At 49.7% G+C, this 22789-nt stretch overlaps 3 protein-coding genes across 3 annotated transcripts in view; 1 reads left to right on the forward strand and 2 right to left on the reverse strand.

Annotated features, from left to right (window-relative positions):
- The window catches only part of ITGAD (integrin subunit alpha D), a 43943-nt gene extending 39517 nt beyond the window's left edge, over nucleotides 1–4426 (forward strand). The window contains exons 25-31 of the mRNA XM_004057557.5: nucleotides 1158–1236; nucleotides 1396–1503; nucleotides 1615–1692; nucleotides 1889–2002; nucleotides 2145–2246; nucleotides 2510–2620; nucleotides 4060–4426. Coding sequence (XP_004057605.2) covers nucleotides 1158–1236; nucleotides 1396–1503; nucleotides 1615–1692; nucleotides 1889–2002; nucleotides 2145–2246; nucleotides 2510–2620; nucleotides 4060–4173 — 706 coding nt within the window. The 3' untranslated portion in view covers nucleotides 4174–4426. The remainder of the gene's footprint in view (nucleotides 1–1157; nucleotides 1237–1395; nucleotides 1504–1614; nucleotides 1693–1888; nucleotides 2003–2144; nucleotides 2247–2509; nucleotides 2621–4059) is intronic.
- Nucleotides 4427–5448: 1022 nt separating this feature from the next.
- On the reverse strand, nucleotides 5449–6222 carry COX6A2 (cytochrome c oxidase subunit 6A2). Its single transcript, XM_004057558.5, has 3 exons — nucleotides 6052–6222; nucleotides 5814–5950; nucleotides 5449–5573 (listed from the first exon to the last, which is right to left on the reverse strand). The coding sequence occupies exons 1-3, from the start codon at nucleotides 6122–6124 to the stop codon at nucleotides 5490–5492; spliced, it is 294 nt and encodes a 97-aa protein (XP_004057606.1). The 5' UTR covers nucleotides 6125–6222; the 3' UTR covers nucleotides 5449–5489.
- A 4179-nt stretch (nucleotides 6223–10401) lies between these two features.
- ZNF843 (zinc finger protein 843) lies at nucleotides 10402–21158 on the reverse strand. The gene is given in 3 exon segments (XM_055365982.2): nucleotides 10402–13952; nucleotides 13954–14707; nucleotides 20172–21158. Coding segments are annotated over 2 exon segments (1041 nt in total). The 5' UTR covers nucleotides 14373–14707; nucleotides 20172–21158; the 3' UTR covers nucleotides 10402–13330.
- Nucleotides 21159–22789: the final 1631 nt, after the last annotated feature.

Below are 22789 nucleotides of genomic sequence, written 5' to 3' on the forward strand. Positions count from 1 at the left end.
TCACTCTGTCACCCAGGCTGGAGGGGAGTGGTGTGAACGTAGCTCACTGCAGCCTCGACCTCCCAGGCTCAAGCAATCCTCCTGCCTCAGCCTCCTGAGTAGCTGGGACCACAGGCGTGTGCCACCACTTGCAGCTAATGTTTGTATTTTTTTTTTTTTTTTTTGCAGAGACGAGGTCTCTCTGTGTTGCCCAGGCCAGTCTTGAACTCCTGGGCTCAAGCGATTCTTCTGCCTTAGTCTCTCTAAGTGTTGGGATTACAGGCGTGAGCCACCTCGCCTGGCCAGCTTGCTCATTTTTACTAAAACTTTAGATGTTAAGTGGTGAGAGGGCAGGGAGTTATGGCTTAACTTGAATCCCCAGTGCCAACCACACAGCCTGTGTTTGCTGAAGGAAGTTTGGGTGGAAAGACCCCACCTGCTGCCTGGAACACTGATGTCCCTTCCACAGGCTTGTGCACAGGCACTATCTTCCTTCACATTTACTCACCTGCCCCAGGACAGCCGAATCTATTTTCTTCATTCCCACCATGAAGGGGCCCTCACTCCATGTCTTCCTGAGTGATCCAGCTCTCATTCCTAGAGTCCCCTTAGGCTAACTTGTTCTGCTACAATCTCTGTAAGCATTACCAGAGGCCAAACACTACCTATTAGAGAAAGCAATGCAAACGCCTTTGCCCCGTGTAGGAGACAGGAGGTTTAAGTTGGGTCTTTAAGTGTAAATTTCCAAAACTGGAGACAGTAAGAACGTTCCAAGGAGAAGAGCTTGAGCAAAGTCATGAGGCTATGAAAGAGCCAGTGGTGTGCAGGGCAGAGCTAGCGGATCTGGGTGATGGGGGCAAGGGACATTGGAGGGAGGGGAGCTGAAGCCGAGGCAGCAAAGGTTATGTGGGACCATCTTTTACTTATTTACTTTGAATAAGGACAGGGTCTCACGATGTTGCCCCAGCTGGTCTGGAACTCCTGGGTTCAAGCAACCCTCCTGCCCCAGCCTCCCAAAGTGCTGGGATTACAGGCATGAGCCACTGTGCCCGGCCAAATAATGTCCATCGTTATTTCCCTGAGACATCTGCCCAGGCCAACAGAGCTCTCTGCAGTAGGACAGGGCACAACTGGGGACAGTTTCAGGGCTGTTTTTCACCCACAGGCTCTCTCTCCAGGCAGGAAGAATCCACCAAGTACTTCAACTTTGCAACCTCCGATGAGAAGAAAATGAAAGAGGCTGAGCATCGATACCGTGTGAGAGTCTAGGGAGTATCCATGTCTGCCTTCCACGTTGTGGATAAAGTTGGAAGTTGGTGGAGAAGATGGAGAGGAACCTTGGGGTAGGGCCAGGAGGGAAGTAGGATTTGGAAGGCTCCAGAGACCACAATAACACTCTGCTTTGATTTCCTGCAGGTGAATAACCTCAGCCAGCGAGACCTGGCCATCAGCATTAACTTCTGGGTTCCTGTCCTGCTGAACGGGGTGGCTGTGTGGGATGTGGTCATGGAGGCCCCATCTCAGGTACCCGCCTGTCTCTCCTCTTTCTTCAGACTGACATCCCACAGCACAGCACTCCCTCTTACCAGGGACATGTTGCTCATTCTGTGGCTAAGTGCTTCTTTCTCTCCCCAGAGTCTCCCCTGTGTATCAGAGAGAAAACCTCCCCAGCATTCTGACTTCCTGACCCAGATTTCAAGAAGTCCCATGCTGGTGAGAAAGTCCCTGAACTCCCACCGCCAAGATCAGCCCCCACCAGGGATACTGGGAAATGTACTGCTAGGCCACAGAGTTCCGTGCATGTCCTGTAACTGCTCATCTGTACCCCACCCCAAACCTGACCATATTTTTTCCTATGGTTCCCTCCTCAGGGAAGAACCCCTCAGTTTCACCCCTCTTCTGCCCCCAGGACTGCTCCATTGCTGACTGCCTGCAGTTCCGCTGTGACGTCCCCTCCTTCAGTGTCCAGGAGGAGCTGGATTTCACCCTGAAGGGCAATCTCAGTTTCGGCTGGGTCCGCGAGGTGTGTGGGGGCAGCGGCAGAGCCCCTGCCCCAGACTCAGGCGGGACCTGGCATGTCTGTGCCCATCTGCAAGCCAGGGCACCCCGGAGCTCTGAGCCTCCCCCAGAGCCAGTTCCACAGGTTTCCCCCAACCCCTTTGCAGACATTGCAGAAGAAGGTGTCGGTCGTGAGTGTGGCTGAAATTACGTTCGACACATCCGTGTACTCCCAGCTTCCAGGACAGGAGGCATTTATGAGAGCTCAGGTAGAGACCATGTGCAGGGCAGAGACCAGCTGGAAAGAGGACCCCTAGGGCTACGTCTGTGGTGCTGGGTGGGGGGTTTGCAAGCCTTGGGGGAGGAGGGTGAAGGTCTCTGGGCAGGACAGCTGTCCCTAAGGGCACGGGTGCTGCTGTGTCTCACTCCTTGGAGCAGAGCCTCAGGAAGGAGGGGAGGGACTTAAAGGTGGTGGAACCTGGGAGGCATCTGGGATGGCATGAGGCCGGATGCTCTCTGATCTCTAAATCAGATGGAGATGGTGCTAGAAGAATACGAGGTCTACAACGCCATTCCCATCATCATGGGCAGCTCTGTGGGGGCTCTGCTACTGCTGGCGCTCATCACAGCCACACTGTACAAGGCAAGTGTTTTATCCCACTCTTTTTTTTTTTTTTTTTGAGACAGAGTTTCCACTCTTGTTGCCCAGGCTGGAGTGCAATGGCATGATCTTGGCTCACTGCAACCTCCACCTCCCGGGTTCAAGTGATTCTCCTGTCTCAGCCTCCCGAGTAGCTGGGATTACAGGTGGCCTGCACCATGCCCGGCTAGTTTTTTGTATTTTTAGTAGAGATGGAGTTTCATCATGTTGGCCAGGCTGGTCTCGAACTCCTGACTTCAGGTGATCCGCCCACCTTGGCCTCCCAAAGTTCTGGGATTACAGGCATGAGCCACCTCATCCGGCCTTATCCCACTCTTGACACCACCAGCATCCAACCCAAGCCCTCCTACAAACTGGCTGGTATAGTGAGAACTCAGACTGTGGGGGCAGACAGGCCTGGACACACATTTTGGCTCTATCATGTACTCACTGTTTAATGTTAGGCAAGTTGCTCCACCTCTCTAAGCCTGTTTCTCTCTCTCTTTTTTTTTCTTTTGAGATGGAGTCTCACTCAGTTGCCTAGGCTGGGGTGCAGTGGCACAATCTCAGCTCACTGCAACCTCCACCTCCTAGGTTCAAAAGATTCTCATGCCTCAGCTTCCTAAGTAGCTAGGACTATAGGCACACACCACCACACCTGGCTAATTTTTGTATTTTTAGTAGAGAGAGGTTTCACCATGTTGGTCAGATTGGTCTCAAACTCCTGACCTCATGTGATCCGCCCTCCTCGGCCTCCCAAAGTGCTGGGTTTACAGGCGTGAGCCACTGCGCCCGGCCGTTTCTCATTTTTGAAATGATAATAATGCTTATATCACAGAGTGGCTGAAGTGAGAGAGAAATGAGGCCAGGGCATGTGCACAGATCTGCCTGGATCTATGCTGTCCTGCCACGGGTCGTGTGTGTACCTACTGTGCTCGGGGCCAGCAGATGCTCAATATATGATAGTTGTTCACATAAATGTTCTCGCACACAAACGTAAGTTAGCTTAGTTGTTGCCTCCTCTTCTCTCTCAGCTTCTTATTATTCCCAATTTTCTTCCCTGCCCTCTTACCCAGCTTTTCTTTCTTTTCTTTCTCTTTTCTTTTTCTTCTTCTTTTTTTTTTTTTTTACATGGAGTCTTGCTCTCTTGCCCAGGCTGGAGTGCAGTGGCATGATCTTGGCTCATGGCAACCTCTGCCTCCCGGGTTCAAGCGATTCACTTGCCTCAGCCTCCTGAGTAGCTGGGATTACAGGCGCACCACCACACCCAGCTAATTTTTGTATTTTTAGTAGAGACGGGGTTTCACCATGTTGGCCAGGCTGGTCTCCAGCTTCTGACCTCAGGTGATCCACCTTCCTCAGCTTCCCACAGTGCTGAGATTACAGGTGTGAGCCACCGGGCCCGGACTTACCCAGCTTTTCTAATTTATTTCCCCTGATAGCTTGGCTTCTTCAAACGCCACTACAAGGAAATGCTGGAGAACAAGCCTGAAGACACTGCCACATTCAGTGGGGACGATTTCAGCTGTGTGGCCCCAAATGTGCCTTTGTCCTAATAATCCACTTTCCTGTTTATCTCTACCACTGTGGCTGGTCTTGCTTGCAACCATAAATCAACTTACATGGAAACAACTTCTGCATAGATCTGCACTGGCCTAAGCAACCTACCAGGTGCTAAGCACCTTCTCGGAGAGATAGAGATTGTAATGTTTTTACATATCTGTCCATCTTTTTCAGCAATGACCCACTTTTTACAGAAGCAGGCATGGTGCCAGCATAAATTTTCATATGCTTAAGAATTGTCACATGAAATGAGGATGTTTATAGCACACTTTCCTTGCGTGGAAGAGCTATAACCCAGGGACCTGAGTGCCTCTCTGGGAATAGTCAGGGGAACCTATTTGTGGGCATTGAAAAAGTTTTTTCACTTTCTATGGTGATGGGAGCCTGAGGTCATCGTTTCTTGATGGGGCTGAGAGGTGTGTATCAGGGGAGAGGGTCAAAGAGTGTGTGTGTGTGTGTGTGTGTGTGCATGTGCATGCACGTGCATGCAGGCATGCATTGGTCATGGGTTTCTTCACACACTTCAGGTTCCTCCGTAATGGTAAGTGGGCAGGCTGTCCTAGGAGGTGAAGAAATGTCCAGAGCTCATTTGAACTCCTGTCCCCCTTGAATGAGGTACTCAGAAGCCAGGAGAGCCAGGCTAGGAGCATGTGATTTCCCATATAGAAGACTCATTAAGAAAGATTTATAGAGAATTATCAAAAGATTCCAAATCCAGCATTAGGTCCCAAGGCCTCACACACAGGACTGTGGAGCCTCCGTCTGAAATCCAGAGAGCTGGGATTCACACAGACACCAGCAGCTCAGGTGTCAGGCAAGAAGTGGGACTTCAGGATCTGCAGCCCTGGGCTCCCATGGGGGCTCTGCCGAGCTGCCGGAACTTGGACAAGTCATTTAATTCCCAAGAATCTCAGGTCCTCCTCTGGAGAAGGTGAACTAAATTTATAACCTGCTCCCAGCGTTACTGTGAGGATTTGGTGTACGGGGAAGCCCATTACAGCCTAGAGCCCTAATTATTAATAGGTGTGTGTGAGAGAGAGGCCTCATTATTACCAGGTGAGAGACAGGGAGCTGGGATCGCCTACCTGTGAGTGGAGGAGGCTCCCTCGAGCACCTCCCTATCAGCGACGTGGGAAAAGCACGTGGAGCGCCCACCGCGCTGGCGCATGCGCGGAGCAGGAGCGCTTACCAAGCTGGGCGCATGCGCGGAGCGGGCGCCTCTGGGCGCGCTCCCCGCGGCCCCGCCCTCCCCACAGAGCCGCAGACTCGAAGCTTCACACCTTTATTGTGCCCGGGGGCGTCCGGGGCCTCAGGGGTGTTCGTAGCCCGTGGGCAGAGGGTTCACGTGGCTATTGTGGAACAGAGTGTGGTTGCCGTCCCCCCAGGGGTAGGGCTGTGGAGAGAACGGAGGAGGGAGCGCGCGTGAGCGCCGTGAGTCCGGAGTCCGCGCCCCGCCCCGCGCGCACCCCCCCCCGCAGCACCTCCCCCGCCCCCGCAGCACCTCCCCCGCCCCCGCAGCACCTCCCCCGCCCCCGCAGCACCTCCCCCGCCCCCGCAGCACCTCCCCCGCCCCCGCAGCACCTCCCCCGCCCCCGCAGCACCCCCGTGCCGCCCGCGCGCCCGTCCCGCGTACCTTGGTGCGGATGCGGAGGTGTTGGTAGGGACGGAACTCGGGGCGCGGGCGGTGGCCCGAGTGGAGATAGGAATTGAAGGTGCAGAGGGCCACGCTGGGCAGCGCCAGCACGAAGGTCAGCAGACGCCAGGTGCGAGCTGCGGACGGAGCGGGGTGAGCGCGGCGGTCCTGGGGCGGCGGGCCCGGGAACAGGTGGGCAGGGTAGGGGAGCCCCGGGATCCGCCCGCTCCCCACTCACCTCCTGCTCCTCCGTGGCCTCCTTTGGCAGCGCTGGCCAAGCCCCGGGTCAGGGGCCTCAGAGGCAAAGCCATGGTGGTGCGGGGAGCCGGGAACCAGCGCTGTCCTCGCTCCCTTTCCTGGGGCCTGGGGTCACCTCCCCTCTCTGGGCCAATCACCTGTTGAGTCTGGAGCACTGGCGGCTATTCTTAGGGGTTTCTATATTTAAAATGGGGCCTGACTGGCTTGAGGTCGTCTCCAGACAGCTGTTGTCCTGTGCCTCTTATTTTGGCAAGGAGGCATTTAAGTACAATATGCCATTCTTTTTATATAGTTGCAGGGAAACTATTTTGTTCCCTATTCTATGCCTGGTGGCTGGCACACAATTGGGCTTTAATAAATATTTGTAGAATGAATTAAGTGTCTTTTTGAGTCTCAGTGTTTTCAGCTGTAAAATGTATAATAATTCGTACCTTAAAAGATTTTTTAAATAATGGAGACGGGGATCTCACTATATTGTCCAGGCTGGTGTGGAACTCTTGAGCTCACGTGATCCTCCCGCCTCAGCCTCCCACAGTGCTGGGATTACAGGCATGAGCCACCACACCCGGCCCTTACATCATTTTTATGAAGTTTATATAAGGTAGGAATGTGTCAACCTGGATTTTGGCAGGTAACAGTAGTTCAGTATATGTATTAGTCACAGTTCTTTGCAAAGAACAGAACTCAACTCTTACTAGTTTTAGAAGATAAGTAATTGAGAATCTTAGGTAGCTTACTATGTCTGGTATAGCCAGAGATGCCTACAGTCTGCACAGTCAGAAACAAGTCATTCCGTTGGCCAGCTGCAGTGACACCCCCACAGCTCACACTGCTGGACCCTGGATGCCAAAAGCTTCATTAAGGCTGCCCTGGAAAGCCAGAATTTTCCACCCTCATCCCCTCTTGAAAACAGATTCTTCATGAAACCTGTATCCTGGGTCGCTCTTTTCTGAAAGAATTATGTGATTGCACCAACTGGCAACCCCTAGGTCCCCCAGCTGCAGGAGGGGATGGGAAACTGAGCTCTGGATTCTGCCTTAGGGAGGCAGGAATTGTAGGGAAAATCTCCAGGTCTAGGATGAGTATTCAAAAGGTTCCAGGCAGCCACAAGCCTGACAGGTGTCTACTGCAAAGTGCATTATTTCAATCTGAAAAATATGACTGCTTGGAGAAAGCAAGCCTAGACAGGGCTGGTGTGAACCCTCTATCAAAGCAGGTCACAAGAAAGCCACAAGACCAGGCAGGGATGACATCTGCCTGTTCTGTCCTCAGCAACGGGCAGGGACCTTGGCATGAAGGAGGTGTTCTAAAAATATGTATGTAATGAATGCTTGAACCTTGTTACTTTGGTTAACCCTACAGCAATGCCTTTTCAGAATTACAATCCAATAGGAAGCTTCTAGCTTTGATCAAGGGCTGATGTACTAATATGAACTTAATATACAAAAGAAGAATGAATTATATAGACATATAATCTGAATTTAATATATAAAAGAAAAACGAGGAAGATAACATTTTCAAGAAGGGGCTCTATACCTGTTTCTCATTGGTAATAAACTGAACAGTATGTTCCACCCAACTTTAAGCTGCTGCTATTACTTTTTTTAAAAAAATAACCTCCTTGAGCAGTCAAATGTTATACAGTGTTACAAAAATTATTCCTGAGCTCTCACTGAGCTATAATAGAATTCTTCCTACAGTTTTTTTCCCAGCTGGACTTTGGCATTGTTGCAGAGAAGATGGGGCCCTATTCCAGTTAAAGATACCTGGCATCTCCCTCTACACATAGCCCCCTCCCTACGTATATAAGATAATGGCTCCTGGAGAAAACAGACATGAAGACAGGTATTTTTACTTGACAAAGTTCTAGAGGCCTGGCATAGCAGCCCACGCTTGTAATCCCAGCACTTTTGGGAGAATGAGGAGGGCGGATCACTTGAGGTCAAGAGTTTGAGTCCTGCCTGGCCAACATGGTGAAACCCCATCTCTACTAAAAATACAAAAATTAGCTGGGTGTGGTGGCCCGTGCCTGTAATCCCAGCTACTCGGGAGGCTGAGGCAGGAGAATCGCTTGATCCCAGGAGGTGGTGGTTGTAGTGAGCCAAGATTGTGCCACTGCACTTCAGCCTGGGCGACAGAGTAAGACTCTCTCAAGAAAAAAAAAAGAAGGAAAAAAGGAAGAAAAGGTTCTAGGTTTCTTTTCTCCCCTAAATGGCCCCTCAGAGTTTTTCTGGTTGCTGCCAAACAATTCCCTGGGAATTCCCATCCCTTTGTTCTCAGCTTGGGAGCTCCTGTGGAGAGGTTTTCTTGCTGGGATGTCAAGAATGCCCTGAGGAGGGCCACTTCTGTCCTGGGCTGCTGTCACCATCACGAGGTGCACTTGCCCAGATACCCAGAGACCTCCGCTCAGGTGGTCTGTGCTTTTCTGGGCCTGTCACCATCTTACCTGCCTCTCTAGAGGGTGTGCAGAGCTGTCTCTTCCAGGCTGTGCACTCACCATTGTTTCTGTAAGTTCTCACTCACACAGTTCTTAACCTGGCTGCTGCCAACACTTTCAGTTTCTAGAGGTTTAATTTTTCCTCCACTTTAGGCAGAGGGAAGAACAAACTCACCAGGTGCTAAATAAACCCCGGAAGGCAGCACCTCAGCCTCTGTTCAGAGTATCTCAGCTGTTGGTGGTGAAGGAGGTGGAGGCATGACTCAGGGTCAGTTTCTCTTGTGTCCTCTTCCTGGGATGCTGCATACCATGACCACATTTTCTAAAGCAAAGATCGATTACATGTGATCTACTAAGTATAAATGTTTATGGGGGCCCTAGGGACAGCGTATTTGAAATTAGAATTGTCCTGGAAAAACAACTGTATGGTGATACAGGACATGGGTTAGCTAGAACGAACAGGTACAGAGAGATGGAGCTCAGACAGCATTGGGGTGGGGTCCAGAGGCAACAGGAACATAGACTCTAAATAAATGGGGCTCTGAGCTCCCTCTGCACTTGGGAGGGGCCAGTGGCTATGTAATAGTGGATGTCTACTGTTTTGTGTCATATGACCAATATATCTATGCCTTCTTTTCTGATACTGACACACACACCCCTGCACCCCTTATTCTCAGTTCAAGTTCAAGTGGGGTTGACTCCCTCTAGCTTCAAGAAGGGCCACATGATCCAGGCCTACCCAATCAGAGCATTCTATTCTCCAGGCCATAGTGATTTTTTTTTTTTGAGACAGAGTCTCACTCTGTCCCCCAAGCTGGAGTGCAGTGGTGCAGTCTTGGCACACTGCAACCCCTGTCTCCCATGTTCAAGTGATTATTCAGCCTCAGCCTCCTGAATAGCTGGGATTACAGGTGCACACCACCATGCTTGGCTACTTTTTTGTATTTTTAGTAGAGATGGGGTTTCACCATGTTGGCCAGGCTGGTCTCGAACTTCTGGCCTCAAGTGATCTGCCTGCCTCGGCCTCCCAAAGTGCTGGGATTATAGGCGTGAGCCACCCCACCTGGCCGTAGTGATTGTTTTTTGTATTTTGTTTTGAGACAGAGTCTGGCTCTGTCACCCAGGCTGGAGTGCAGTGGTGTGTTCAGAGCTCACTGCAGCCTCGAACTCCTGGGCTCAAGCATTCCTCCTATGTCAGCCTACCAAGTAGCTGGGATTATAGGCACAAACCACTATGCTCAGCTGATTTTTTAATTTTTTGTAGAGATGGGTCTCACTGTGTTGCCCAGGCTGGGATGATTGTTGTAGGGAGGGGCACAAGTCCATGAGTTCCAATTTTCAGGCCTGTCTCTTGGACTGTTGAAACAATTATACTTCAACTGGACTTGGAGCTGCTGGAGCCTCAGGCTGGGGCCTTCAATTGAAGCCAATATTGAAGCCATTTTCAGAGCAGACCTGAAAAATGGGAGATCTAGCCTTGTTAATATTACGTGAATCCCTGAGTCAAGATGTGCCGGAATTGAGAAAGAGCTGAACTCTTAAGACTTTTCAGTTATGTGAAATAACAAATCCCCTATTCGTAAAAGCCAGTTAGAAATGGGGCTTTAAGTCCTAATTTATTGTTAAACATTTTTTGTGAAGCTATACCACATCTCTAAACTTTTACCAGCACATTTCTGACTTCTGTTCCCCTGTACTGTGATCCATATTTTATTGAAGTTTTGGGGCTTCTTTTGTAGAAATGATAGAAATGTATTTAATAAACATTCTGGAGTATGCATGCCTTTAATGAATTAAACCTCATAGGCACTTGATATGAAGGGATTTAATGTTTGTGAAAATGAAGTGAGACAAATAAATTACACATTGAGATACAGCCCAAGTTGCTAAATGTTTAAAGGTTGAGGCTTGTAATTTTATTTTCTTCCATTTCATAATAGTGTAGTGACACATCACAATACATCTCTACACTGTGACTTGATTTCTCCCGAATCTGTGTCTGATGCTGGGAACACTGATGTTCTGGCTGAATCCATGACACTTGCACACTTGTGCTCAGTTTGCCTCATGACTGGGGTCACTCCAGCCAAGGCTGCAAACTAGGACAGAGTTTGAAACTGGTGCTCCCCTGCGAGACCTTTACTTCACATATTACGGAACCAGGACCACCAGGCCAGCTGGTCTATAAAGAGCTCCTAAAATGGCAACCTATTAATCTCAGATTTTTTTTTAGACAGAGTCTCACTGTGTCGCCCAGGCTAGAGTGCAGTGGTGCGATCTCAGCTCACTGCAGCCTCAGCCTCCTGAGTAGCTGGAATTGTAGATGTGTGCCATCACGCCCAGCTAATTTTTGCATTTTTAGTAGAGATGGGGTTTCACTATAATCTCACCATCTGAAATTATGGCCAGACTGGTCTTGAACTCCTGACTTCAGGTGATCCACCTGCCTCAGCCTCCCAAAGTGTTGGGATTACCAGCGTGAGCTACCGTGCCTGACCATAATCTCAGATATTTTCTAAACCAGTATTTTGCCACCAGTAAATGCTGATTATTAAAAATACACTCAAAGGCCTTTTTGTCCTATGACTGATGCTGCTGAAAATTTGATGTAACCGTCTTGGCAATTTGTGGTAATCTCATTTCTACAAATGTGTGGAGGAGATGCACGAGACCCGAGTAAACAATATTGTTTTCAGTTGCTTTTTTCTGTTATCACTATAGACATAACCATGGAATCATCGAATGACAGGCACAGTAACCAGGAAGACATAGATTGATTGGGTGGGGTCACCTTCATAGTCACCTTGGCTAACTTTCCAATTATGTACACATTGTATCTTGGGAGGACAACAAGGATGAAAGAAACCCAAGTTTTAGCATAGAATACTTGAGCAGCTGGAAGTGGTTCCTTCACATAAGTAATATTAATTGAGCACCCACTGTGAGCCAGGCCCTGCACCAGGGTCTCTGCTCTCGTGGAGCTCAGTCTGCTGGGGAGATAGACAGGTTACCAGACAGACATGCCCTATGTTCTTAATGCCACTGGAGCACTCACCACGTCAGGTGTGACACAAGAGGTGGGGCAGTCTCTAAGTGGAAGTGGGGCTCATATGAATGAGTAGGGCAAGTCTGGGAGACAGAAAAGGGGAAAGGTCATTTTGGGCAGTGGAAAGAAATAAGTGCAAAGACACAGAGGTGCAGGAGGCCCTGGCCAGCAAAGGCACAGAGGTCAGGTGAAGCCCAATGGAGAAGCATGCATGCCACGCTAAAGCATTTGAACCCTGTTCTGTAGGCCCTGCTGGGGTCAGCGGAGGGGGTGGAGGGGTGGGAGTGGCAGGCAGGAGATCCTTTCGGGCAGGAGACTGACATCAGATTTAGTGTTGGAGTCTGGAGTCTGGAGTCTGAGGGAGGAATCTATAATAACTGGTAGGTTCTATGGATGCTGAACCAGAATGCAGAGGCGGGAAGCAGGGGAGATTGGCTAGGAGTCTTCTGCAACAGTCCAGGCTCATGATGACAGGACTTGCACCTGTGAGAGAGCACGGGCCACACAGGGCACGGGGTGCTGTCGAAAAACTCTTCTGAGGTACAACAAGTAGACGGCAGTGCCTGATACTACTTGGATTGGGAGAAAGAGGCATCAAGGACTGAGGTAGCAAGCTTGGAAACCGAACCAGTAATGCTACCACAGACTTTCATGCAGTTTAAATTCTCATAGGGTAACTTTTTTTCCTCACTCTAATAGCACATCGTTAAGACAACCAACAAACACTTTTTTTTTTTTTGATTCGGAGTCTCGCTGTCGCCCAGGCTGGAGTGCAGTGGCGCGATCTCGGCTCACTGCAAGCTCCGCCTCCCGGGTTCACGCCATTCGCCATTCTCCCGCCTCAGCCTCCAGCTTGGCTGGGACTACAGGAGCCCGCCACCACGCCCGGCTAAATTTTTTGTATTTTTTTTAGTAGAGACGGGGTTTCACCGTGTTAGCCAGGATGGTCTCGATCTCCTGACCTCGTGATCCGCCCTCCTCTGCCTCCCAAAGTGCTGGGATTACAGGCGTGAGCCACCGCGCCCAGCCGACAACCAACAAACACTTTTAAAAATACTTATCTAAAAAGCACGAGAGAGGCCGGGTGCTGTGGCTCATGCCTATAATCCCAGCACTTTGGGAGGCTGAGGTGGGCGGATCACCTGAGGTCAGGAGTTCGAGACCAGCCTGGCCAGCATGGTCAAACCCCCTCTCTACTAAAAATACAAAAATTAACTGGGCGTGGTGGTGGGCACTTGTAATCCCAGCTACTCAGAAGGCTGAGGTAGAAGAATGGCTTGAACCCGGGAGATGGAGGTTGCAGTGAGCAGAGATCATGCCGCTGCACTGCAGCCTAGGTCAAAAGAGCATGATTCCGTCTCAAGAAAAAAAAAAAGGAGAAATAATATTAATCACTAATATTAAGATAACACAATATTATTCCTGTCCACATCAAGAATATACCTTGTATATTATTGTTACTTCGATAATATACCTTTGCCTACTACCTACCTAAATCCTTTTGTTATTTTAGTTATTTTAGAGAGACAGGGTCTCACTCTGTCTCTCACCACCGCCCGCAGCCGCACCTGCCTAAATCCCTTAATGTATAAGGGAAAGGAGCGAGAATTCAGGGGAAAAAAACAAACAAAATAGCCCCCAGCACTTCTGAGAAAGATCTGCCATACAGAAAAGCCGTCCTGAGCGGGTCTGTGTGGAGGGAGGGGACTGCATCTCAGATCCACAGTCCACCGGCGGCTGCAACTATTCCATCCAGGGCTGCAGCACGCTGGTTCTTCAGTGTCGGGCCAGGTTGGACCTCCGGCTGGAGGCCTTCCACACCGGAAACACTGGTAGGGCTCCTCTCCAGTGTGGGTTCGAGGGCGGCGGAGGAGCTCGGCACTGTCGCTGAAGCCTGGCCCTGGCCTCGCCGAGCGGTCGGGCCGCTCTGTTCTGCGAGGCCTTCCGGGCGGGCTCAGGGTAGCCTGGGGCCTGAACCGCCTCCCGCGAGTCCCGTCCCGCGCTCGCACAGCTTCTGGGCCCCATCGCCCCCTCCTGCTGAGCTGCCGGCTGGGTGGCTGGCGGAACCTGGGCAACTTCCAGGCCTCCCGGAGGCACTGCAGGCACTGCGGGAAGGCCGGATGGAACCAGAGGCTGGAGACTGAGTGGGGGGCCAGGATAAAGGAAGGGAGGTCGGGGCAGGAGTGTGGATGGGGGCAGATGTTGAAGGAAGGACCCGGGGCTCCCACAGGGCCGGAGCCCGGAGGTGCTGTCCGGGGCGACTGAGCTGGGTGCGAGGCTGACGCTCTCCACGCTCCCACCCCTGCAGGTCTTCTCCCCTGGGTGCGGAAGGACGCGCTGGGAGAGGGAGGTCTTCTCATTGACACTGTCACCGCAGCTGCAGCAGCAGAAGGGACACTCTCCTGTGTGAATTCACTGGTCGATCAGCTTCCACCGGTCCCCAAAAACCTGCTGGTACTGGGGACAGACGCAGGGCTTCGGCCAGTGTGTGCTCCTTGGTGAGCCAGCAGCAGAGCTGGCCGCTAAACCCTTGCCGCACTCCCGCAGACGAATGGCTTCTCCCGAGTGGACTCGCTGGTGCTTGATGAGGTTGGAGCGGCCACAGCAGGTCTTGCCGCACTGGGGACAGCGACAAGGTCTCTCACCAGTCGCTGTGGACCCGCCAGTGCTGGAGGAGGGATGCGCTCTGAGTAAAACCCCTCCCTCAGGCCTCGCACTTGCAGGGCTGACGGCCCTGGGTAAATCTGCCGGTGCTGCAGCAGGTAGGAGCTCTGGCTGAAAGGCTTTCCACAGTCAGGGCAAAGGGGAGGCTTCTCATGAGCAGGGCTTCGGAGATGACCGCTCAGGGAGTAACTGTACGGGAGGCTTTGCCGCACTTGGCGCAGCTGCGGGGCCTCTGCCGCACTCAGGCTTCCCGTGGCCACGAGCTCACAGTCTGGGAGCAGCACCCGGCCCCAGGCCTCGGGGGCTGTCTGGAGAGTTCTCTAATGTAAGACGCTGGGCAATGTCATCTGAAGGTGTTTCTTGAGGCTCTCGGGCATGTCCCTAGGTGTTCCCCATCACTAAGTCCATCCTCTTGGATACGCTGGTCCTCACTGCCGTGTCCAGTTCCTGCGAAAGGAAAGATTTCAGATCCCAGAGCCATCATTCTCTCTAGAGGGAGAGAAAACCACAGAAAAATTTTACTACAAACTGCAAAGGAGACTTTGCTTTCAGAATCCTATAATCAATGCTTCTTTATTACTATTTTACTTTTTCTTTCCTTCTTTTTTTTTTTTTTTTTTTTTTTTTAAAGACAGGGTCTATTTCTGTTGCCCAGGCTGGAATGCAGTAGTACGATCTCTGATCACTGCAACCTTTGCCTCTCTGGCTCAAGTGATCCTCCCACTTCAGTCTCTCAAGCAGCTGGGACTGTAGTCCCACTAGGCCCAGCATTTTTTTTTTTTTTTTTTGGTAGAAGCTAGTTTTTATCATGTTGCCCAAGCTGCTCTCAAACTCCTGGGCTCAAGCGGTTGGCCCACCTGGGCCACCCAAAGTGCTGGGATTGCAAGCATGAGCTACCATGCCCGGCCTCCTATAATCAATGCTCTTTTTTTTTTTTTTTTTTTTTTTTTGAGAGGGAGTCTTGCTCTGTCACCCAGGCTGGAGTGCAGTGGTGCTATCTATGTCGGCTCACTGCAACCTCTGCCACCCGGGTTCAAGCGATTCTCCTGCCTCAGCCTCCCGAGTAGCTGGGATTACAGGCGCCTGCCACCATGGCCGGCTAATTTTTTTTTGTATTTTAGTAGAGACAGGATTTCACCATGTTGGTCAGGCTGGTCTCAAACTCCTGACCTCGTGATCCACCCACCTTAGCCTCCCAAAGTGCTGGGATTACAGGCGTGAGCCACTGCACATGGCCAATCAATGCTTCTTAATAGTAAGATTTATTTTAAAATTTGGATTGGGGTTATAAGACTTTCAGTAGTCTTGGATATTACCATCTTTATCCTGAATGAAAGTGTAGCAAAAGGCTGGGCACAGTGGCTCATGCCTATAATCCTAGCACTTTGGGAGGCTGAGGCCAGAGGATCCTTGAGCCCAGGAGACTAACCTGGGCAACAAAGCAAGACCCTGTCTGTATTAAAATTACAAAAGTGTGGTAGGGATCATTTCCTCATTAACCTTGAACATCCAAACACAAACCATCAAAAAGAATCAACTTCGGAAAGACATTATTGCTTTATTGGTTAAGGTGATTAAAAGAAGGGGGCCCCTCAGGCCACAGAGATAATTAACTGATTGTCACAAACCATATTGAAACTCTTTTTTAAAAACGGTATAGATAACTTTTAATTTACAATTTTAACAATCAAAGTAGCCAAGAGTAGAGTTTGCAATAGGACTAGAAAGTATTCCAGTGGCCCATATATAAGTGGGCTAATTTTATCTATTTTTAGGCCTATTAGGCCTGTCAGTCTGGATTTTCCATTACTTGGAAATGGGGACTGGGGAACAGATGCTTCTGGCCACTCTGATCCCTGGCTTGATCCTTGGGTCTCATCTCTCTCTCTCTCCCCGTTTGTGCTTCACCTCTCAGCGGATACTTGGCTCTTATCTCAGGACCTGACCTCCCACTGAGCTCCAAGCCTGCAAAGCATGCTGCCACCCAGGTATTTCCCCCTTAACATCCTGCCATCACTTCAAATTTAATACCCCTATGCCAAAAAATCACTGACTCCTAATTTCACTTTTGTTGGTGGCACCAGTTTTATTCTCTTGGACACCTAAGCTCAAAAACAGTGGAACTTCTTTTGACTCATCGCTCTCCTTCCTTCCCTAGAAGTGAGCTACCATTTAAAAGTGATGTGCTCATTCTCAGCAAACTATCCCAAGGACAAAAAAACAAACACCGCATGTTCCCACTCATAGGTGGGAATTGAACAATGAGAACACCTGCACACAGGAAGGGGGACATCACACACCGGGGCCTGTTGTGGGGTGGGGGGAGGGGGGAGGGATAGCATTAGCAGATATACCTAATGTAAATGACGAGTTAATGGGTGCAGCACACCAACATGGCACATGTATACATATGTAACAAACCTGCACGTTGTGCACATGTACCCTAGAACTTAAAGTATAATAATACAAAAAAAAGTGATGTGCTATCATCAGTCACCTGGGAAATGCAAATTAAAACCACAAGGAGTGCTCTTATGCACCCACTAAAATCGAGCAGACTGAAGGTGCTAACTGTTGCCTGAGGATATGGAGTCTCACACATTGCTGGGGGAAATGTAAAATGGCCTGGGCATTTTGGAAACCAGTTTTGGTTAACAGTAAATTAAATGTACACTTACCACATGACTCAATAATTCTACTCTTAGGATTTACTCAAGGAAAATAAAAACATATGTCCACACAAAGACTTTTTCACAAATGTGCATATCAGCTTTATTCATAATAGGCATAAGCTAGAAACATCCAAATGTCCATCAATGGGTGGAAGAATAAAGTGTGGTTTACCCATGTAACAGAATACTAGCAACAAAGAGGAACTGCTGTTACCTGCAAGCAATGGATGAATCTCAAAATTATGTTAAACCAGAGAAGCCAGACACAAGAGAATATATACTATATGATTCAATTTCTGTGAAATTCTATTTCTACAAAAAGCAAACCTTACTCATAGGGGCAGAAAGTAGACCAGTGGTTCTCTGGGGCTGGGTCAGGGAGAGAGCAGCTGACTGCATGGGGCATGAGAGGGTGACAGCAAAGTTCTGCACCCTGAATGTGATGATGGTTATGCCTGTGTACACATTCACCAAAAACCAGCAACCTGTACACTTAAAATGGGTGTGTTTTATATATAACTTATACTTCAGTAAGTGTCAGCACAGATAGGCTAAGCTTCTTCTGAGATGTAACACAGGTAGACAGGAGTATCAGTGCTGACTGGCCAACTATCTTTAAAATATTTTATTAAGCTATAAATAATACGGAGTTGAAATAGCCAGGACTTACAGTGTACTTACTACGTGCCAGGTACTATTCTAAGAGTTTCCACATATTGGTTAGACCTCACGACAACTCTCCAAGATACTAACAATTGCCCCATTTTACAGATGAAGAAACTGAGGCATAGAAAGTTTAAATAATTTAGAAAAGCCATACATACGGTAAAAAAATTTTTGGCTCCAGGGAGCTTCCTCTTAACTACTATGCCACAATACTTCTCATTAGGACAATTTTGAAATAGACACACTCCTTCCTCCATAATTTCATCTCCTCTACAAAAAATATTTTCACGTTTGCATATTTTATTCAGGCTTTGCCAACATGCATATGCATTTTAACTACTCCATAATCATAGTTTAGACACAGAGCAAGAGGAAGCCATTCCAAGCAACAGACGAGTCTAATTTTGCTCTCTGAAAAATAAGCATTTTTTTAACTTATGAACATTTCTCATTCATTCACATTCTTTCATAATGATCTATTTTAATGGCTTTGTTTGAAATACCATATTATATTGTATTCATTTCCTTTATTATTGGAATAGATCATTAGTAGAGATAATGCTGTAATGAGCATCTTCATGGAATGCACAGAGCTTATTTTTTTTCCATGTGGAATCTTTTATGTAGGAATCATTCCCAGGAGCGCAGCTGCTGCCCCATATAAGAAAGGGCCTCTGGCCTCGATAAAGCAGCAGCTCTTATACCAGTATGAATGAGCTACTGTTCAATTTGCTAGTGCCTGAGACTGGTCCAGACTCCAGCCCATTCATGGTCTTGAGGGCCCTAGGAAGACCACAGCAATTCCCGCAACTCTCCTTTGGGAGTCAGTGGGGACCTGTTACCGAAATCAGTCCTTGTGCCAATTAAAAGTACCACAGGCTGCCAGAAATTTCCATCTAGTTTTCTACTATCACTCAACATTCTTCCTGTGACTATAACTCCTCTCCTACATTCCCTGTCATCAGCCTTGCCCAGGTTTTCCTAATCTCATCCCTAGATGAGTGTGTTTTCCGGTTGGCCTTTTGTGATTTGATTCCCCTCTCTTCCAATGGATGATCTGACACAAGGGCTGTCAAGCATGCTTGTTACTGTAGGGCAGCGCTTCCTGTTTTCACAGCATGGAACCCACAGAAAATGTTACAATATGAGTAACTCACAGGGATAAAGGGTTGAGACTGCTCCCTACTGAAGGTGCCCGGCCCAGTGCTTCGGGCCACCCTAGGCCCTACCTACCTTCCCAGGGGTTAAAGCAGTGGTTCTCAGTGCTAGCTGCACATTAGGATTACCTGGGAGCTTTCAAAATTATTTTGCCTGTGCTGCACCCAGGAGTAACAACATACAGCCAAGGTTAAGAACCTTTTTAGCTAAATGGTTATCTGTTTATCCTCAGTTACCGCCACAGCTTATCCTTCTACTACAGTGCCTCCTGAGTAATGGGCACACCGTACAGTATTATTATTGATTATTATTAGTATTAGAAACAGGCTCTCCTTCTATCATCCAGGCTGGAGTGCAGTGGCACCATCATGGCTCACTGCAGCCTCGACCTCCTGGGCTCAAGCGGTCCTCCCTCAGCCTCCTGAGCAGCTGGGATCACAGGTGTGCACCACCACACCTGGCTAATTTAAAAAAAAAAATAATTAGTGTAGACAGGATCTCATTGTTGCCTATGCTACTCTCCAACTCGGGCTCAAGCGATCCTCCCGCTTTGGCTTCCCAAAGTGCTGGGATTACAGACGTGAGCCGCAGCGCCCGGCAGAATACAGAAGTAATAAACTAAGGTCAAGGCCATGTACTGAGGTGTTCAAGGCTCTGAACTGCTGGACTCAATGTCACAAGATACATTTTAACCTCACCAAACCCTCTCAGCTTAAGAGTATCTGCTAAGTTCTGAGAAAGCAAACGGGGCGTGTGAAAAGATGGGTGTTCATGCCTGTGTGTATGTGGGGTCGGTGATGCGGTTAAGGACAGAACCCAGGGGAGGACTCCGGGACGGGGGAGGCGGCTGAGATTTTAAGGCGGGCCGGGTGTGCTGCAGCCAGCACTGCCGGAGAATCGCTGGGAAACAGCTCCAGCAGGAGAATGGAGGGTGGACAGCCGGCCGCAAAGGCGGTGGAGGTGCTGGCCCGCCCCTTCCCTCCCGATAACACCGACGTGCGTGTGGGGTCCACGGAACGCCCCACCAAGCCTCGCCTGGCGCGGGGTCGAGGGGCTCGGCGGAGGCGCGTGTTCAGGCGGAGGCGGTGGGCCCGGGCTGCGGCCCTTCGCTCGATTTTATTTATTTATTTATTTATTTATTTATTTATTTATTTATTTTTGAGACGGAGTCTCGCTGTGTTCCCCAGGCTGGAGTGCAGTGGCGAGATCTCGGCTCACTGCAACCCCTGCCTCCCGGGTTCAAGCGATTCTCCTGCCTCAGCCTCCCGAGTAGCTGGGACCACAGGCGTCCGCCACCACGCCCGGCTAATTTTTGCATTTTTAGTAGAGAAGGGATTTCACCATATTGGCCACGCTGGTCTCGAACTCCTGACCTCGTGATCCGCCCGCCTCGGCCTCCCAAAGTGCTGGGATTACGGGCGTGAGCCACCGCGCCCGGCCCCTTCGCTCGCTCTTACCCGGTGAGGTCCCGTGCCCGCGTACGTCCCGCATGACACTTGGGCGTGCGGCCGAGCCGGGAGGCCCCTGCCCCGCGAGCCGCCCCCGAGAGACACGGCGGATCGGAACCCAGCCGGGCGCGTAGCTCCGGGAAGGGGACGTGGCGAGGACCTGGCAGCCGCGGAGCCTGTGGGGAAACGTGGTCCCCGCAAGGGACCCTGGGAGCTGGAGGAGTCCTGGCCCGGCGTCCGGAGCCCAAGGCCCAGGACTAGGATGCCGGGGGTCTCGGGCGTCCTCCCTAACCTCAGTCATAGGGCGCTCCGTATCCAGCCCGCCCTGCTTGCCTCTCGCTTCCCCCAAATACTGCCCCGACCTGTCCCCTGGCCCTCACCAAGACAGGGAGAAACGACCGAGACACTGAGGACTCCGCTAACAGCCGCCTGAGACCCAACCCCTCCACTCCCTGACCAGGATGAGGGAGTCCACGCCATGCGCATGCACACGCGCGGGCCTCTCCTCCTCCCACCTTCTGCGCGTCTCGCCCGGGAATCGAAGGAAGGGAATGACGGCGCGATGGCGACCCCTAGGGGCGGGAGGAGGCGCTAGGAGCGGGGCTGGGAAGCGCCATGGTGCAGGTTGAACGGGGACATTGGGTCACCGGGATGGGTGGAATTAGGGTAGGGCGAGTGACGCACTGGCTTCTGGCACAGAATTTAAGGAGACACCCCAACATTTAGTAATCAGGATACACAGACTGAGCGCGGTGGCTCACGCCTGTAATCCCAACACTTTGGGAGGCCAAGGCGGGAGGACTGCTTGAGGCCAGGAGTTAGGGATCAGCCTGGGCAACTAAGCGAGACCCCCATCTCTACAAAAAAAAATTAAAATTTAGCCGGACTTGGTGGTGGGCGCCTGTGGTCCCAGCTACTCAGGATGCTTAAGTGGGAGGATCACTTGAGCCCAGGAGGTTGAAGCTGCAGTGAGCTATGGTGACACCTCTGCACTCCAGCCTGGGCAACGGAGCAAGACCATGTCTCTTTAAAAAAAAAAAAAAAAAAAAAAGCCAGACGCGGTGGCTCACGCCTGTAATCCCAGCACTTTGGGAGGGCAAGGGTAGTGGATCAGTTGAGGTCAGGAGTTCGAGACCAGCCTGGCCAACATAGTGAAACTAAAAATACAAAAATTATTCTACTAAAAATACAAAAATTAGCCGGGTATGGTGGTGCACACCTGTAATCCCAGCTACTTAGGAGACTGAGGCAGGAGAATCGCTTGAACCCAGGAGGCAGAGGTTGCAGTGAGCCGAGATCACGCCACTGCACTCCAGCCTGGGTGAAAGAGTGAAACCCTGTCTCAAAACAACAACAATAACAACAACAACAACAACAACAACAACAACAACAACCCAAAGTATATTATATGCACACCCTACTGAGTTTGATTCCTGGTTCCACCAGTTAATAGCTGTGGGAGTTTGGGCAGTTTGGTGAATCTAATCTCTGTATCTCAATTTCTTCATCTGTAACATGGCAATAATAACAGTACCTACTTACCTCATAAGGTTGCTGGGAAGATTCAAGGAGATAAGCCACGTGAAGAGCTTAGCACAATGTCCGGCACATAGTAAGTGTTCAGTGAATGTTAGTCAGTTGGTGGCTATGGCAGCCATCTGTGAGATAGTTCCCAGTGATCCTACTCCTGGTGTTCACACCCTTTTTAGTCCCTTCCCACAATGCACCAGGGTTGGTCTATGTGACCTGTGGAATACTATAGGAGTTTCTTTCTTTCTCTCTTTCTCTTTGTTTCTTTCCTCTTTCTTTCTTTCTTTCTTTCTTTTTTTTTTTTTTTTTGACAGAGTCTTGCTCTATCACCCAGGCTGGAGTGCAGTGGCATGATCTCGGCTCACTGCAACCTCTGCCTCCTGGGTTCAAGTGATTCTCGTGCCTCAGCCTCCCAAGTAGCTGGGATTACACACACAGCCACCACACCTGGCTAAATTTTGTAATTTTAGTAGAGATGGGGTTTTGCCATGTTGGCCAGGCTGGTCTCGAACTCCTGACCTTAGGTGATCCACCCACCTCAGCCTCCCAAAGTGCTGGGATTACATGCATGAGCCACTGTACCCGGCAAGAATTACTTATAATTAGGTTATAAAAGTCATGACAGTGAAAACCTCCCAACTTATTCTGAGGCCAGTATTACCCTACTATCAAAATCAGACAAAGACATCACAAGAAAACTAGAGACTAATATCTCTTATGAATATAGACATAAAAATCCTCAAGAAAATGCCAGCAAATAAAATTCAGAAATATATAAAAAGGATAACCGGGTGGGATTTATCCCAGGAATGTACGGTTAGCTTAACTTATGAAAATCAATTAATACACTACATCAATACAATAAAGGAAAACATTATTATTTCAACTGGTGTAAAAACAGCATTTGACAAAATTCAGCACCCTTCATCATAAAAATACTCAGCAAACTAGGAATAGAAGGAAACTCAATTAACGTGATAAAGGGCATCTATGAAAAAACCCACTGCCAACATCATACTCAATGGTGAGAGAATAAAAGCTTTTCCTCTAAGATCAGAAACAAGAAAGGGATGCCCACTTTTGCCACATCTATTCAG

The sequence above is a fragment of the Gorilla gorilla genome, chromosome 18 (genome assembly GCF_029281585.2).
Source record: "Gorilla gorilla gorilla isolate KB3781 chromosome 18, NHGRI_mGorGor1-v2.1_pri, whole genome shotgun sequence".
Lineage (NCBI taxonomy): Eukaryota > Metazoa > Chordata > Mammalia > Primates > Hominidae > Gorilla > Gorilla gorilla.